The sequence below is a fragment of the Venturia canescens genome, chromosome 8 (assembly GCF_019457755.1).
Source record: "Venturia canescens isolate UGA chromosome 8, ASM1945775v1, whole genome shotgun sequence".
Lineage (NCBI taxonomy): Eukaryota > Metazoa > Arthropoda > Insecta > Hymenoptera > Ichneumonidae > Venturia > Venturia canescens.
The window spans coordinates 9,302,711-9,317,488 of record NC_057428.1 but is presented as its reverse complement, the minus strand read 5'-3'; the positions used below and the strand labels follow the sequence as shown (position 1 = coordinate 9,317,488).

General features: G+C 36.2%; 1 protein-coding gene across 6 annotated transcripts in view; it reads right to left on the bottom strand.

Annotated features, from left to right (window-relative positions):
* The window catches only part of LOC122414619 (uncharacterized), a 332,085-nt gene that overhangs the window by 58,552 nt on the left and 258,755 nt on the right, over positions 1 to 14,778 (bottom strand). For all 6 annotated transcript variants that reach the window (XM_043426060.1, XM_043426061.1, XM_043426059.1 and 3 more), the window contains exon 4: positions 10,067 to 10,191. In XM_043426060.1, the coding sequence (XP_043281995.1) occupies positions 10,067 to 10,191 (125 nt within the window). The remainder of the gene's footprint in view (positions 1 to 10,066; positions 10,192 to 14,778) is intronic.

Genomic DNA, 14,778 nt, shown 5'->3' with positions numbered 1-14,778 from the left:
ATTATCCATTCAGCAACTCGAATTTTCCAATGAAAGATTGGGAAATACCTATGCAATGGGATGATATTTTCATTTTCTATTCCTTTTTTTGAAACCTCCACTTGTTTACTTGGAAAAATGATTTTTGAAATTATCTTCTTCTCATTCATGGATTCCATGTTGACATGGATACTGTCAATGGTTTGCAATGTCCAAGGAGATGGTTCCATGGTATTCAATGTCTAAGACCACAGCTTTATGGTTATTGGTGTCCAGTGACATTTTTTCATGATCTTCTGTAACGTCTGAACCTGCCTCGTCAATGTAAACTATTAAATCGCAGATCTAGATGGGTGGGGTTCGAAATTTCGAATAACCGAATTGTAGAATGGTCGATATTTCGAAATTAATAAATTCGTCATGTAAGATTGGAGAAAAATAAGTAATTCGAAATTCTTATTCCCGATCGACTATTTAGCAGATTACGTCTTTAATCGAATATTTTTTCTTTGAATTCGCATTTATTCGAAAATATATATTTCAATAGTTTGCATTTCGAATGCAATTTTTACAGACCGTACGAATGTCAAAAGTTCATATTTTCGAATTCAATATGGAGAGTAATTGTTTTACAGACAGACCAGAATATAGAGTAGCAAAAAATCGAAAGTGAATTTTTCGAGCCTATAAAACTTCGATATGTGGAATAGCGATAGTTCGAAAAGGGAAAGTCAAAATGGCGATGTTTAAAAATTGGAGATCACCGGTCTGAGTAAGTGAGTGAGTGAGACGCGTGTATTTGGAGCTCCTCTGTATTTCTTTATTATGATCGATCGACTTTCTAACGTTTCGCTATTTTGAACATTTGACTTTTTGGTGTTTCAGTATTTCAACCTCAGTAATATTTGGTCTTTCGTTATTATATTTTCAAAATTGTGAATTTTCACAGTATCGCTGACTATAGTAATTTATGAATCGAAAGAGTGATAGTCGAATTTTCGAAAAATCGATATTTTAGTCATCGTCCTATGGGCGATTATTACATTCTATTTTCGATGTAAACGTGCTTCGAATGTTGCAGTTTTTGCTTTATTTATTTTCGGCATTCAAAGCTGTAGTCGAATCTATCTGTCTCCATATTATCATTCGAAGTTTATAAACTCGAGATTTTAGCTGTTCGAAATTTTAGTCATTCCAACATTTGATCCCCACCCGATCTAGATATCGATAACTATGACGAAATATATCGTAAACCATTGCACCGTTTACCTAAATATCGGGAAATATAAAATTGTCGTACATATATTGAACAATACGAAGGCATCCACCTAGACATCGAAAACCCTATAGTCGCCAAACTAGACATCGAAAACTATAGAGCCGACGACCTAGATATCGAAAACCTTAGAAAAACTCACCACACTATCGGAAACTATGGAGCCGTTGACTTTCATATCGGGAACCATAGACAAATTCACCTTAACGTCGGAAACTATGGAGCTATCGACCGGGATAGTGAAAACTATGAAGTCGTCAACCTAGTCCACGAAAACAATGGGAAAACATACCTGGACATTGAAAACTACGGAGCCGTTGATCTAGACCTCGAAAAGCATGAAAAAACATACCAGGACGACGAAAGCCATGGAGAAATATACCTAGCCATCGAAAACCATGGAGCTGTCGACGTAGACATCGAAAAAAATGGAGAACCATAACCAAACATCGAAAACTATGGAATTGTTGACCTAGCATCAAAAGCCATGACGGAATATACCTGGACCACGAAAACCATGAAGGAACATACGTAGACATTTAAAACTATGAAGAAATATACCTGGACATCCAAAACCATGGAGGAATATACCTAGACATTGAAAAATATGTAGACACATACCTAGACATCGAAAAGTATGGAGTCATCGACCTAGATCACGGAAATGATGAAGAAATATACCTAGAGAACAAAAACTATGGAAACTCAGACCTAGCAATCGAAAACTGTGAAACCATCAACTTAGACCACGAAAACCATGGAGAAACATACCCAGACATCGAAAACCATGGAGGAATATACCTGAACCACGAAAACCATGATGAAACATGCCTAGACATTGAAAACCATGGAGGAATATACCTGGACGACGAAAAACATGGAGGAATATACCTGGACCACGAAAACCATGAAGGAACATGGTTTTCGTGGTCCTTCATACTTCGTCATTGAAAACTGTGGAGCCGTCGACCTCGACTGCGAAAACCATGAAAAAACATACCTAGACCACGAAAACCATGGAAGAATCTACGTAGACCACGAAAACCATAGAGAAACATATCTATACATCGAAAACCATGGAGGAATATACCTGGACCACGAAAACCATGTAGGAACATATCCAGACATCGAAAACTATGAAGGAATATACCTAGACATCAAATCCCATGGAGGAATTATCCTAGACCACGAAAACCATGAAGAAACATGCCTAGACATTGAAAACCATGGAGGAATTATCCTAGACCACGAAAACCATGAAGAAACATGCCTAGACATTGAAAACCATGGAGGAATATACCTAGACATCGAAACCCATGGAGGAATTATCCTAGACCACGAAAACCCGAGAGAAACATACCTGGACTTCGAAAACTGTGGAGCTGTCGACCTCGACTACGAACACCATGAAGAAACATACTTAGACCACGAAAACCATGGAGAAACATATCCATACATCGGAAACCATGGAGGAATATACCTGGACCACGAAAACCATGAAGGAACACGTCTAGACATTGAAAACCATGAAGGAATATACCTAGACATCAAAACCCATGGAGAAATTATCCTAGACCACGAAAATCGTGGAGAAACATACCTAGACATCGAATACTGTGGAACCGTCGACCTCGACCGCGAAAACCATGAAGAGACATACTTAGACCACGAGAACCATGGAGAAATATACCTTAGACATCAAGAACTATGGAGAAATACACCTGGACATTAAAAACTATGGAGAAATACACCTGCACATCAGAAACCATAGAGGAATATACCTAGACATCGAAACCCATAGAGGAATTATTCGAGACCACGAAAACCATGGAGAAACATACCTGGACATCGAAAACTAAGGAGCCGTCGACCCAAACCTCGAAAACCATGAAAAAACATACCTAGACGACGAAAGCCATGGAGGAATATATCTGGACATAAAAAACTATGGGGTCGTCCACCTAGAAATCGAAAATCGCGATAGAATGTACTTAAACCTAGTCCTCCAAAACCCATGAGCTATCGCCCTAGACATCCTCGAAAAATCCAGCGGCGTCGACCAGAATTTTATATTTTTTTTATTTTTATTATTTATTATTTAATGTTATTCGTATTATTCAATTTTTTTATTTTATTATATTATTATCATTTTATGTTATATATTGTATAATATAATATATATATTATATTATATATTAATTATAATAAAATATTTATTATAATAATATTTTATTATTAATTAATATTAATAAATAAAATATATATTATATAATTATATACATATTTTATGCGCAAACCAGGAGCTGGTATTGCCCCCGCTGTGCGCCCATTCTCTGTCTCTCTCGCTCGACGACGCAGAAGGAGAGGGGGTAGCCGCGTTCAGCGTAGTGCGTGACGTAGAGTGTGACAAAAGTAAGAAATCGTGCAAAGGACGTAAGTCCAAATGTAAACAAGCGTAACTTACGCCCCTCTGTCTCTAAGAAAATGAAAATCCCGAAATGATGGATTTTAAATCACTAACGTTACATATCTCAGGATCTACTAGACGGATTTACTTGCAACAAAGACCAATGGAAAGAGAAAAATCGAAAAAAAATCGTCACAAATTTTCAAGCTGTTTTATGAAATGGTTTATTTGTGAGAGCCATTTGAAAATTCTGTGACGTCATAAAACCGGCATATTCGCGTATATAAGAGTAGCGGCAGGGCTCGCGCTGGCTTTTCTTTTGCGCTGCAGTTTTTCCTTTTAATACTTGGCGTCGAGCCGCTACCGCGTCTCTTGATCTACAAAGGCCCATCTTATAATTTGAAACCCTCAAAATATCTTAGCTCTATAAAAAAGAAATAAGAACTGATTACCCGCATTAACACGGTCACTTATGGTTTCACTGTCTTACCCCTCCGTATTTATAAAATTGACATGTAATGATGAACAGTTCCAGAGAAAACTTCGAATATTAATTGAAATACATCAGAAAAACGTTTATATCGTTTTCTCAGTTGGTATCTAAAAGTAAATAAGTATGCTAAAACGTAACGAAAGTTCCTTAATCGAATATCCGTACATTTATTTATACTCATGAACTGTGTTTCATCCTATCTCTTTCTCATAGACTGGTATAGAATTTGTTGTGCCCGTACATCGCACTCCTAAAATAAAGAGTATACAAATTAAGAGTTCTCAGCATAAATGCATCGACGGCGAAATATCGACGTTCCCGAACGAGCGCATCGACTCTTGATGTCATCACCGAAACTTCGAGAAAGAATATCACGCCATATTGTCGCGAGAGGGAGAAAAACCCCCGAGTCTATAAATTTACCAACTAATCAAAATTCGACAGTCTTTGACGAGAATTGTAACGATTGGTCTCGAGGCAATAAAACCTCGAATTTGTAACTTCTCAAATAAACTTATTGTTAATTTGTTGTAAATGTATCGAGTTGGAGTTCCGCTCTTTTGGCCTAAATCCCTTAAATACTCGTCCTTGATAAGTCGTTCCTTCGCGAGGGTCTTCGCGGACACAACAAATTATAAGCAGTTTCATAATTATGTGAATAATCATTTAAGTAGGGGAGACCGGGGCTAGTTGGTCGACGGGGTAAGTTGACTAATCAACAGTGGTTCATTCTCATTAGTGGATAATACCCCGATTATACGATACAAAATCTAGACATATGTATGTGCATGTAATCGGTGACCAAAACAAAGTGTCCACTTATAAGGTTGTTAGCAAGTAAAATGCCATATCATTTGCGCTTTCAAGTCCCCGTAATGATGTTAATCACATTACTTTTTGCCCTTATTATTTATATCAAACTCTCAATGAGTTTCGTCATGCAATTTTTCTTCGAATTATGCCACTAGTGCTCTTTTTTAAATCGAGTTATATTTGTCTGGCGTTTATCTTCTTCCGAGTCGATCCATGTACCCTAATTCGAGAATATTCCGATTTCTAAATTCCAAGAAATAGATCTGAAATACTACAGTGTGAAACGTGGCGACGAACACATGATAGAAGTGCGCATAAAAAGCAAGAATATGCTAGCTAAATGTGCCTTATGCGACGGTTATCACCCTTTAAACTACAAGGGGTGTGCTGTATATTAAGAAATACTTCAGCAGCGAAACAACTAAACTCAGCAGCCCCACTGGCACAGGACCAACGCACATGAACAACAATTAAGAACAGGTACGGAAATAAATCCAAACAACGTGCATGTAAAAACAAGCTACGCACAAGTAATCCGGACGAATACTGAAACCCACAATAATCACCTAAACACGACGCGAATCTAACGGACACACTTGCAAACTCCTTCGCCGAACTCGAGACGCTACTCACACAACAAACGGAACTCATGAACTCCCTGGTAAACTAATAACAACATTTATCACGAATCTATCTCAAAAATGAATTCCTTCTACCAAATAGCACTATGTGCTCGTTGTACTTGCTTGAATATAATTTCTATGATACAAAACACCCGGATGGGTCATGGAAGCACCACGATAATTATTCATAAAAACATACATCACGAACTCAACATATATGAAGAACACATACAAGTAACGAGCATCGAAATCCAACAATGGAATGGCCTCTTGGTTCTGTCAGCCCACCTAAACACAAAATAAAAACACAGAAATTTATCGAATTCTTTGGCCCGAAATTCTAAGCCGGGGATTTATTACTGTGGTGATTACCAAAAATACACTGTGGAGATCCAGGCTAATCACAATAAGAGATAACGAACTGCACGAAGCCATAATAAATAAAACATTGGATAATATTACTACTAGGTTACCCACATAGTCGCCAACTGACCTGAATAAAATCCCAGATGTTTTGGACTTCTTCGTTACGCATGGGGTAGCAAAAACTTGGACTAACACAGAATCGGGTCTCGAATTGTCATGCACAATAAAAAAGACAGATTGGAAACTCTTTAGAAAAACAATAGAGTGCATCTGAATGTATCTCTCAAATCTGAAGCAGAAATAGATGGAGCTACTGAAATATTCACTAGACTGATCCAAACAGCATCGTGGAACTCAACGCCAAGGCTAGAAACTAAAAAAAAAAACTGTAAACTACCCTCTGCAAATCAAAAATAAAATCACGGATAAAAGATGACTCCGGAAAAAATGGTAAACAGGCAAAAGTCCTGTGGATAAAACTATCTACAACAAAACTACAACAAAGGAATGCAAAAATTTAACAATAACCGAAGTGAAAAATTAGAAAATCTGACTGCGACCCAAGCCACTGACTACTCGCTATGAAGAATAACTAAAAACATGAAACGACCATAAATGCAGATCCCACCAATAAAAACTGCAACAAACCAATGGACTAGAAGCGAAATCGATAAAGCAAACGTCATCGCAGATCATCTCTCAAAAGTCTCTGTACCGATAAACTCAGACCCCTGTGAGGATGATAATAGAATACAAGAGTTCCTAAAGACATCGTTACCTACTGCGCTTCCAATCAACCATTTTTCCCCATCAAAAATTCTCAGCGGCATAATAAACCACATCAAAATATCTATGTCACTAGGATACAACCTTATAACCGGTAAAATATTCAAAGATCTACCAAAACAAGGAATAGTCTTCGTAACAACACTCTTCAACAGTATTTTGTGCACAACATTCATACCAAATCAATAGAAAGTCGCAGAAATCGTGATGGTTCCCAAACCTGGAAAGCTACTAACAGAAATAACATCGTAAAGACCAATTCGCTTACTTCCCATAATATTCAAAACTATTTGAAAAATTACTCTTATCACGTATATGAACTCACATATAATAAACGAAAAACTATTGCCTGAGCATCAATCCGGTTTTAGAAACTCACACTCAACAATCGAACAAATGAATACAATACACACGGAAATCCTTAACACCTTGTCGGAAAAAAAGTATTGTTCAGCCGTGCTATTGGATATGCAACAAGCCTTTGATAAAGTATGGCACGAAGGATCACTATACAAAATTTAAAAAAATATACCTGAATTCTACTTTGTCATAAAATCATACCTAATAATAGGAAGTTCCAAGTACGATATAGCCAAGAAATAACAACAATACATGCAGTAAAATCTGATGTACCCCAGAGCAGCGTCCTTGGACCAGTCCTATACACGCTTTACACTGCAGATCTTTCCACCGGAAATAATATCACTCCTGCAATTTACGCAGATGACACCGCAATACTAGCAAAGCACGAAAACCCCGTAGAGACTTCCTGGCTACTCCAAAAAGCACTAACGCGAGTCGAAAAATGGCTAAACGCATGCAAAATAAAAGTTAGTGAAAGTAAATCGGTGCACATAACACTACAAAAAAACAACTGTCCATCTGTTACTCTGAATAATCAACCTAGGGTTTCACATGGATAGGCGTCTTACTCGGAGCAAGCATATTAAAACAAAAAGAAAAGAACTTGACGTTAAGTTAAAAAAAATATGGATGATACCGAGGTTACGATGGTTCATGCGCCTTATCGAGTAACTACTCGACTTTTGGACACAGCTTGGAGTAAAACAATTAGGAAAGATGACATCTGCAGAGAGGGGGACACTGGTTACAGTAGCAGTTGGTGTTTCGGGTATAGGGAACATCATACCTCCATTCTTTGTATTTTGAGTTTATTATATAAGGATTATTTTCTACAGAACGGTCCGATTGGCGTAGTTGGTTCTGCGAATCTTTCTAGATGGATGAATGAACAGCAGTTTGTAATGTTTACTGAACGCTTTATTAGAACGCAAGGCCATCGAAGAATGAACTGATTTTGCTTCTTCTTGACAATCATGAATCGCATTTATCAATGAAAGCTCTTGATCTTTTCAAAGAAAATGGCGTAACGGTTCTGTCATTTCCACCGCATTGAAACCATAAGTAAGACCTTTGGATAGGTCTGTGTATGGTCCATTGAAAAAATATATCAACATAAACTGTAGCAACTGGATGTTACTACAGTGCTGAAATTGTAAAAACTGTCTTGCCCTTAGCTGCAACAGTCAGCAATGTACAATCAGGATTCACGGTTCCGGGAATATGCCCTCTGAATGAAATGACCTTTCCCAATTCGGAATTCATGGGTGCTTTTGTTACGGATCGAGCGGAACCAGAACATATAGTTATTGAAGTAGCTTATAGCGACGCTAATACAACTAGACCTCTTCAAGATTCAATCAATAAATCATCGATGTCATCAAAATGTAATTTAGAAGAGCTGAGACCTCTTACTAAAGGCGATTTACGGGAAGCAAAAAGAAAAAATCCGCGCAAACGAACAAGCACAATTTACACCCACTCTCCGGAAAAAAAGCTCTCATGGATAAGAAGAAGTCAACGAAGAAAAAGAAAAACGAAAAAAAAACCGTTTTGGGACATTAAGGCCAAGAAAAGCGAAGTCAGAAAAAATAAGATGAAATTTAGAGCAATAAAATCAGAACGAGGGCACTTAAGGAGGAACATCAGCTTGAGAAAAATGGTGATAGCTTGATGAAACTTTTAGAATACATTTTTCGATTTATTTTTTATAGCCTCTCTAGTTTTTACTCTATTTCATTAAGCCATTTTTCGATGAAATGAAGACCTTTGAAGACGCATAATTGAAATTGTAAGCACTTTTTTAAAGTCATAGACACTATTTTGAATAAGCCAATTTCAACTTTTGTATCTATTTTCTTATTTATATTAAATAAGAAATTTCCTAAACAGTTTGAAAATCTGTCGCATTCGAATGGGCAATTTTGTTTCATTATCAGGCAAAACCACGTTCTATTCAGTAGCATACTCAAAAATCGCAACTTATCATCCCACGATGGCGAGTCAGTACAAGATAATTTTTTCTACTTCAATTCCGATAATGCAAACGTTGAAACATTACAATCCATCCAGAAGTCTTGGACCGTTGTAACAACAATGGCCGCGAAAGCCTTAAGACGAGAAAATTTAATCCTCTCCACTTCGAAAATGTAATTCCAGTATATGTTTTAATAGGCGAGTGCATTATATCCCTAATATAGGTTTCTTTATGGTTTTAAAACTCGTACTGTCTTTCGGTCCATATACAAATACTGAAGTCATTCCCCCATATGAGAAATCGTGTCTTTAAATATTTATGATGCTTGATGAAATTTATAGCATGAAATATGGAGGATAATATACTGTACATATCATAGAAATTCTTATTAAGCCCCCATTGTGAAAGGGATGTTCACAGCAGGAAGGTTTGTGGAAGAGTGTAGAATATGATGTGCTTGCAATACCGTGGTCGATGAATAGTTTTTTTTTCACTTTTTAAAATATTTTCTGGGGTCAATGTATCCAATATATAAAAACAGTTCACGAGTTGGGTTACGAACACTTTTTTGTTTGTTTCCAAGATCAAGGAAGGATAAAACAAGTTTAGAAATCGTATTGTTAGTCTCTAATCGCATCGAGGAGTGTGAAACTCCTACGCAGCTTTACTAACAATGAAAAATAAAACCACCCGCTAAAAAATCAGGAAGATATAGTGCTACCTTAGAGGTTTGCTACGTGACTTGGTGGACTCACCGACTTTCTAGAAAATAGGTATATACACGTGACTTACAAACTTTTCTTCACACTGTTTTATCGCTCTTTTTCCTTTTCTTTTCATCGCATTCTCGTTCACACAAATGTGGAAACTCAACACGACGTAATATTTGGCTCAAAAGATTCTGCTCCATACCTCATTGTATAAACAAGTTTAAAAAATATTTTTTTTCTTTCAAATGGAGTAAATAGTAAATGTTTCAACTCACCGCCTAGTAGAAATAATCCGCAAGCGATTACAGTCTTGTGATCCGAATAACAATGACCTACGAGTGCCGAAAAAGTTCCCGCGAAAATCAATGCCACGGCAACCACTTGGAAAGGCGCTGATATTCTGTAATTTCAAATTGATAGGAAATAATTATTGATAGATATTGATGATAGGCTTAAAATCGCATCAAGTATATGGATCGCAGAGAACGTCCGGTTTTATTTTTAGATTATAATGATAATGATAATGATAATAATTGGTCACTAAAATTATCGAGAAGAATGATATAAAAATCCGGATGAAATTAGCCCGAAGAATGTTCACTTTTTCCAAAATTGGGTAGATATTGAAGCACATCGCGAACTAAAGATCGCGCAACAACGACGACCACGCACGGCATCGATGACAGGTGGCGGCCATCTTAGGTCGTTGTGCATGGGCCCGAGTGAGGCTTCGGCACCGCTCTGAACCATGCCGCGCGATAAATGTACGAACGAATATTCTTTTCAATGTTTATTTTATAAGCGTGTAATTACGATCGAAATAATCAGAAAAATAAGCCGGACAAAAGAAAAACGATCGTAAGTTAAATTAAATTCGTAGCTTCGATAAAATGATCACAAACAGAAATATCCATTATTGCGCATGCACAATCAGAGTATTCGGGAGTATCAGAGAACGCGTACGTGACTTTTAATCATTTTTCCAAATTAAATTAATCAAGTGATTTTAAACGAAATAACGATGCTGAATGAAAGAAATAATAAATTGATGGCGAATCCAATTGAAATTTCGATTATTAAAAATCACATAAGGCGGAAAATCATAAAAAGCGGTTGTCCGCGCTTCACACGGTAATCCTCTCAACCAATCGTGGAGCGAGACTTATGGAAGCGAGCCAATAATAGGATGCGTTACAGAATGATGCGCAGAACAGGTCAAAAACTAAGAAATTCGGGGTTTGAGAGATTTGTGGAGGGGAACCAGGTATAAGAAGCGCTGCGTGACTCATTCGAAAGAGAGTTCTCTCTGCCTAAAGAACCAGCTCAGATCTCTTGGACAAATTAGACTCTGCATGCACTCTGCTCAAACAATCATAAAATCCTTTTTCCTTTTTTTCCCTGGATGCCTGGAATCTCAGAGCGATTCGGTAACGTTTCAATCCCAGAATCCAGGGTCTACTCATGACCTAAAAAAAAAACATTCTTCCAAATTTTCGTTGCACGGGATATCGGAGCGATTCGGCAACATTTCAATCCCAGAGCCTGGGGTCTACATCCTTATCCATGCATCTCATATATTTTTTGTATCTTTTCATTTTATGATCATTGAGAGCAGAATTGTAATTTTTTTTCTTTACACCTCGGTCGAAAATACGCACTTTCGGCACCGATTTAAGTACTAAAAGTATAACATTTCTGCACTGTCAAAACTGCACGCGCGTCATTTGTCTCAGCAGGAGCAAACATTTTTTTGTGCATTCCGAAAAGTTTGACGTGATTATTTTTTTGATTTTTGACGTTTGAATCGATTTTGCCTACACATTTTTTGAAAGGCTAGCTAGGAAAAACTATATACTGGAAAATATATATTAAGGAATATAGGAAAGATATGAGATTATATATAGCGGTGAATTTTTGTATATGTTTCAATATACTTTTGAATTATAAATTTTTTCACGTATTTTTGGTTATGTCGCCTTGTTTTTCTTTTTCGAGTGGACTCCATTTCCAGATAAAATTTTATTCATCAGACAATAAATTAATCGATTTGACTCGGGGTAACTTCTGGAATTTTTATATTTATTGTACATTATAATCACTTATAACTTGAATATAATACATGGTACACCATAAAAACAATAATCGATAATCAATTGTGAACTTTATTTTCAATTTACTGATTAAAAAAAATTCAATACAGAGTGAACCGCAATATAAAAGTAAAAAATTAGTTCACGACAACATATCTGATTCAAAAACATGAATGTAGGTAACGTAATTTGTCAAGTTTGGCATTTTAAAGATCATTGCTTTTTTTAAAATAAATCCCGTGTTAACAGCTTTTAAAGTTCAGATTTTTTATTCTATACCAATTAAATGGTCCAGCCTTTTGTTCTTTACGAATGATTTTCTTTCCAATTTATAGTAATTACCAATTGCATAATTATTTTGTATGTTATTTTTTATAATTCCTATGAATTTATGGATTTCGAAAATTTGACCATCTTTCAGTATCACATTTGTTTTGGTTAAGTAAAAAGATATAATCGATGGTACAAAAAAAGAACTTCATTTATTTAATTAGCAATATTAAATTGATGTGCTCGCAGAAGAGCAGTCGGAGACAAACTGACAAACTGTTAAAAAATATCAATCGTCAATTCTCACATCGTCATAGTAACGACCTACATAAAATATATATATAATTACTTATCAAGATATATATACTTAAAAAATCGCTCGCAGTTGGTCTTCTAGTGATAAACATAAAAAATGAGCTCCATTTAATTTGATTGAAAATCTGATATCAGCTGATCCTAAATAACGTCCACACATAATGCATATGTGATGTACATACACTGACATTTCGTGAGTATTTTCTGATCAGTTTTTTCCAGTTATACTTCGAACTAGCCGATTCAATTGGACTCGAAGAGACATTGATTGCCCATGCACCGTTCAAACCGGTTTCATAAGACGTGCTTGGACGTCATTTAATAGCCATTGCAATCAAACTACTGACGAGATTTTTGGTTGGAAAATTCATTTCTTCATGAGATTGTTCTTTTTTATTCAAGTAGATGGAATTATTTCAATTATCGAATCCATTGTTTCCACTTGATTCGTTATTTACCATTTTGACGGCGTCGTCCGCTTGACTTTCATCTACTCGATTTACTTCAACGGATTTTTCGAATTTCTTTGAAAATAAAAAGGAGTATGCTAAAATTATTTTTTCCACTATAACTAGTGACTTTTATCCGGAAACATTTCTGCCGTATTGTATTAATCATGAAAAAAATATTTTGTGTTTATCTTGAAAAAAAGATTAAAAAATAATATGTCACTTGGAATTCAATCTCCTCATAAACTTGATCACAGCTTTCACGGTCAGTCAAACTAACCAACTCTTGGAGCAGACGATCAAGAGAAGAACCATTGACCCGAAGGTTTGTAATAGTATTCCGCCTACAAATGATTTATATTCATTCACTTATAATTTCAATTTCCTAGTTTTGTATTTGGTTATTCTATAGGAAAAAATATTGAAATTTCTAATTACGAAACCTACTCGTAGTTATTCCATCCATAATAGTTCGTGTTGGAATTTTTTTTGTGCTTCCAAAAAGGTGTTATTTTTTATTAGGGCCACGTTTTATCACATATAACGGCGGCATCTCGCTCTTCAAAAAATGTTTTATTTCATTAACATGGGTTAGAAAGTTGACGAACTGTATTATACATTTGAAAAAAACAAAAGATCCCATACTCGAAGCTAACGTCACTGTTTGAGCTTTTCCGAGAGACGTAGCAGATTCACCGATAAGCTGTCAGATTATTTATTATTTATTATTTATGTGAAGTATTTGAATGTTCCCGCCTTCATGCCTGCTCAGTGCCTCCTTTCAATCTCGCTGCCTCTGGCTAGAGGGTGAGCTCGTTTGTTTATACGATCGGCAACTGTCTTAGTCAGAGGCTGTGTACTAGGACGGACGTACGTTTGTTTGAATAAATAAAAGTCGTGTATGAAATAAATATTTTTCCATAATATTAAAAGCTCGGGTGTTCTTCATTCCACACGCCTGTCCTCGCATTCATAACTCAACAATTTAATATTATTCAATAAGTTTTAATTTTTTAATTATTTAATATTTTTATTCATTTTTAATTATTTAAGTAAGTTTTTACGCATTCATCACCGAATATGAAAAAAAAAAATTACCGTTCACAATTATTTTAACTTCAAATCATTTAGATTGGGCATTGTTCTTACAAAATTTCATTGGTATAAAGAATGATTATTATGATTGGAGAAAACCAATTGTTCGCGCTCGTGAAATGGACTGCAGGAACTTTTGCGGATACGTATACACATCTGCTGTAACTGTTGAGTGGATAAAGGATTCCGATTATGAGAAATTCGCTGTCGAAGAAGAAGACCCTGCATGATTTATCGAATGTTATTGATTGGCGCTAGAAAAAAAAGGGGGAAAACCGAAAAGAGGGTGGAAGTGTTATAATGCCCAAGTGATATTAGTATCGTGTAAGTATTTTTGCTGTGGGAAAAATAGGAAAAATACGCTGACTTTGATAAAATATATCATAAATTATTTCCCCTAAAATGAGCCATCATTCCGAAATGGATTTGTGCATTCGCACACCGTTATATGAGCCTTTTATAAGATTGTGGTCGCAGGAGGCTTGTGTCGTTATAGCGGAACGCGTTTGTACGGCGAGTCTTTTGTAAATGAAGGACCGTTCGCAATGCGCTCTCTTCTTCTCTTGGGTGAAACACGTTTTTGGAGAGTTCAAACTATTCCGCAGGATTGTGAAATCGGGGTTTATTTCAGTGAGTGATTTGGGTCTGGAGTGATAATGATTTGAGTCTCAAAGTGATTTGGATACATGAACAATTTTTCGCTAATTTCACAACGTACGGCTCTCACATTTTTGGTATATTTCGCTCACGAAGTTGAATTAGGTGGTA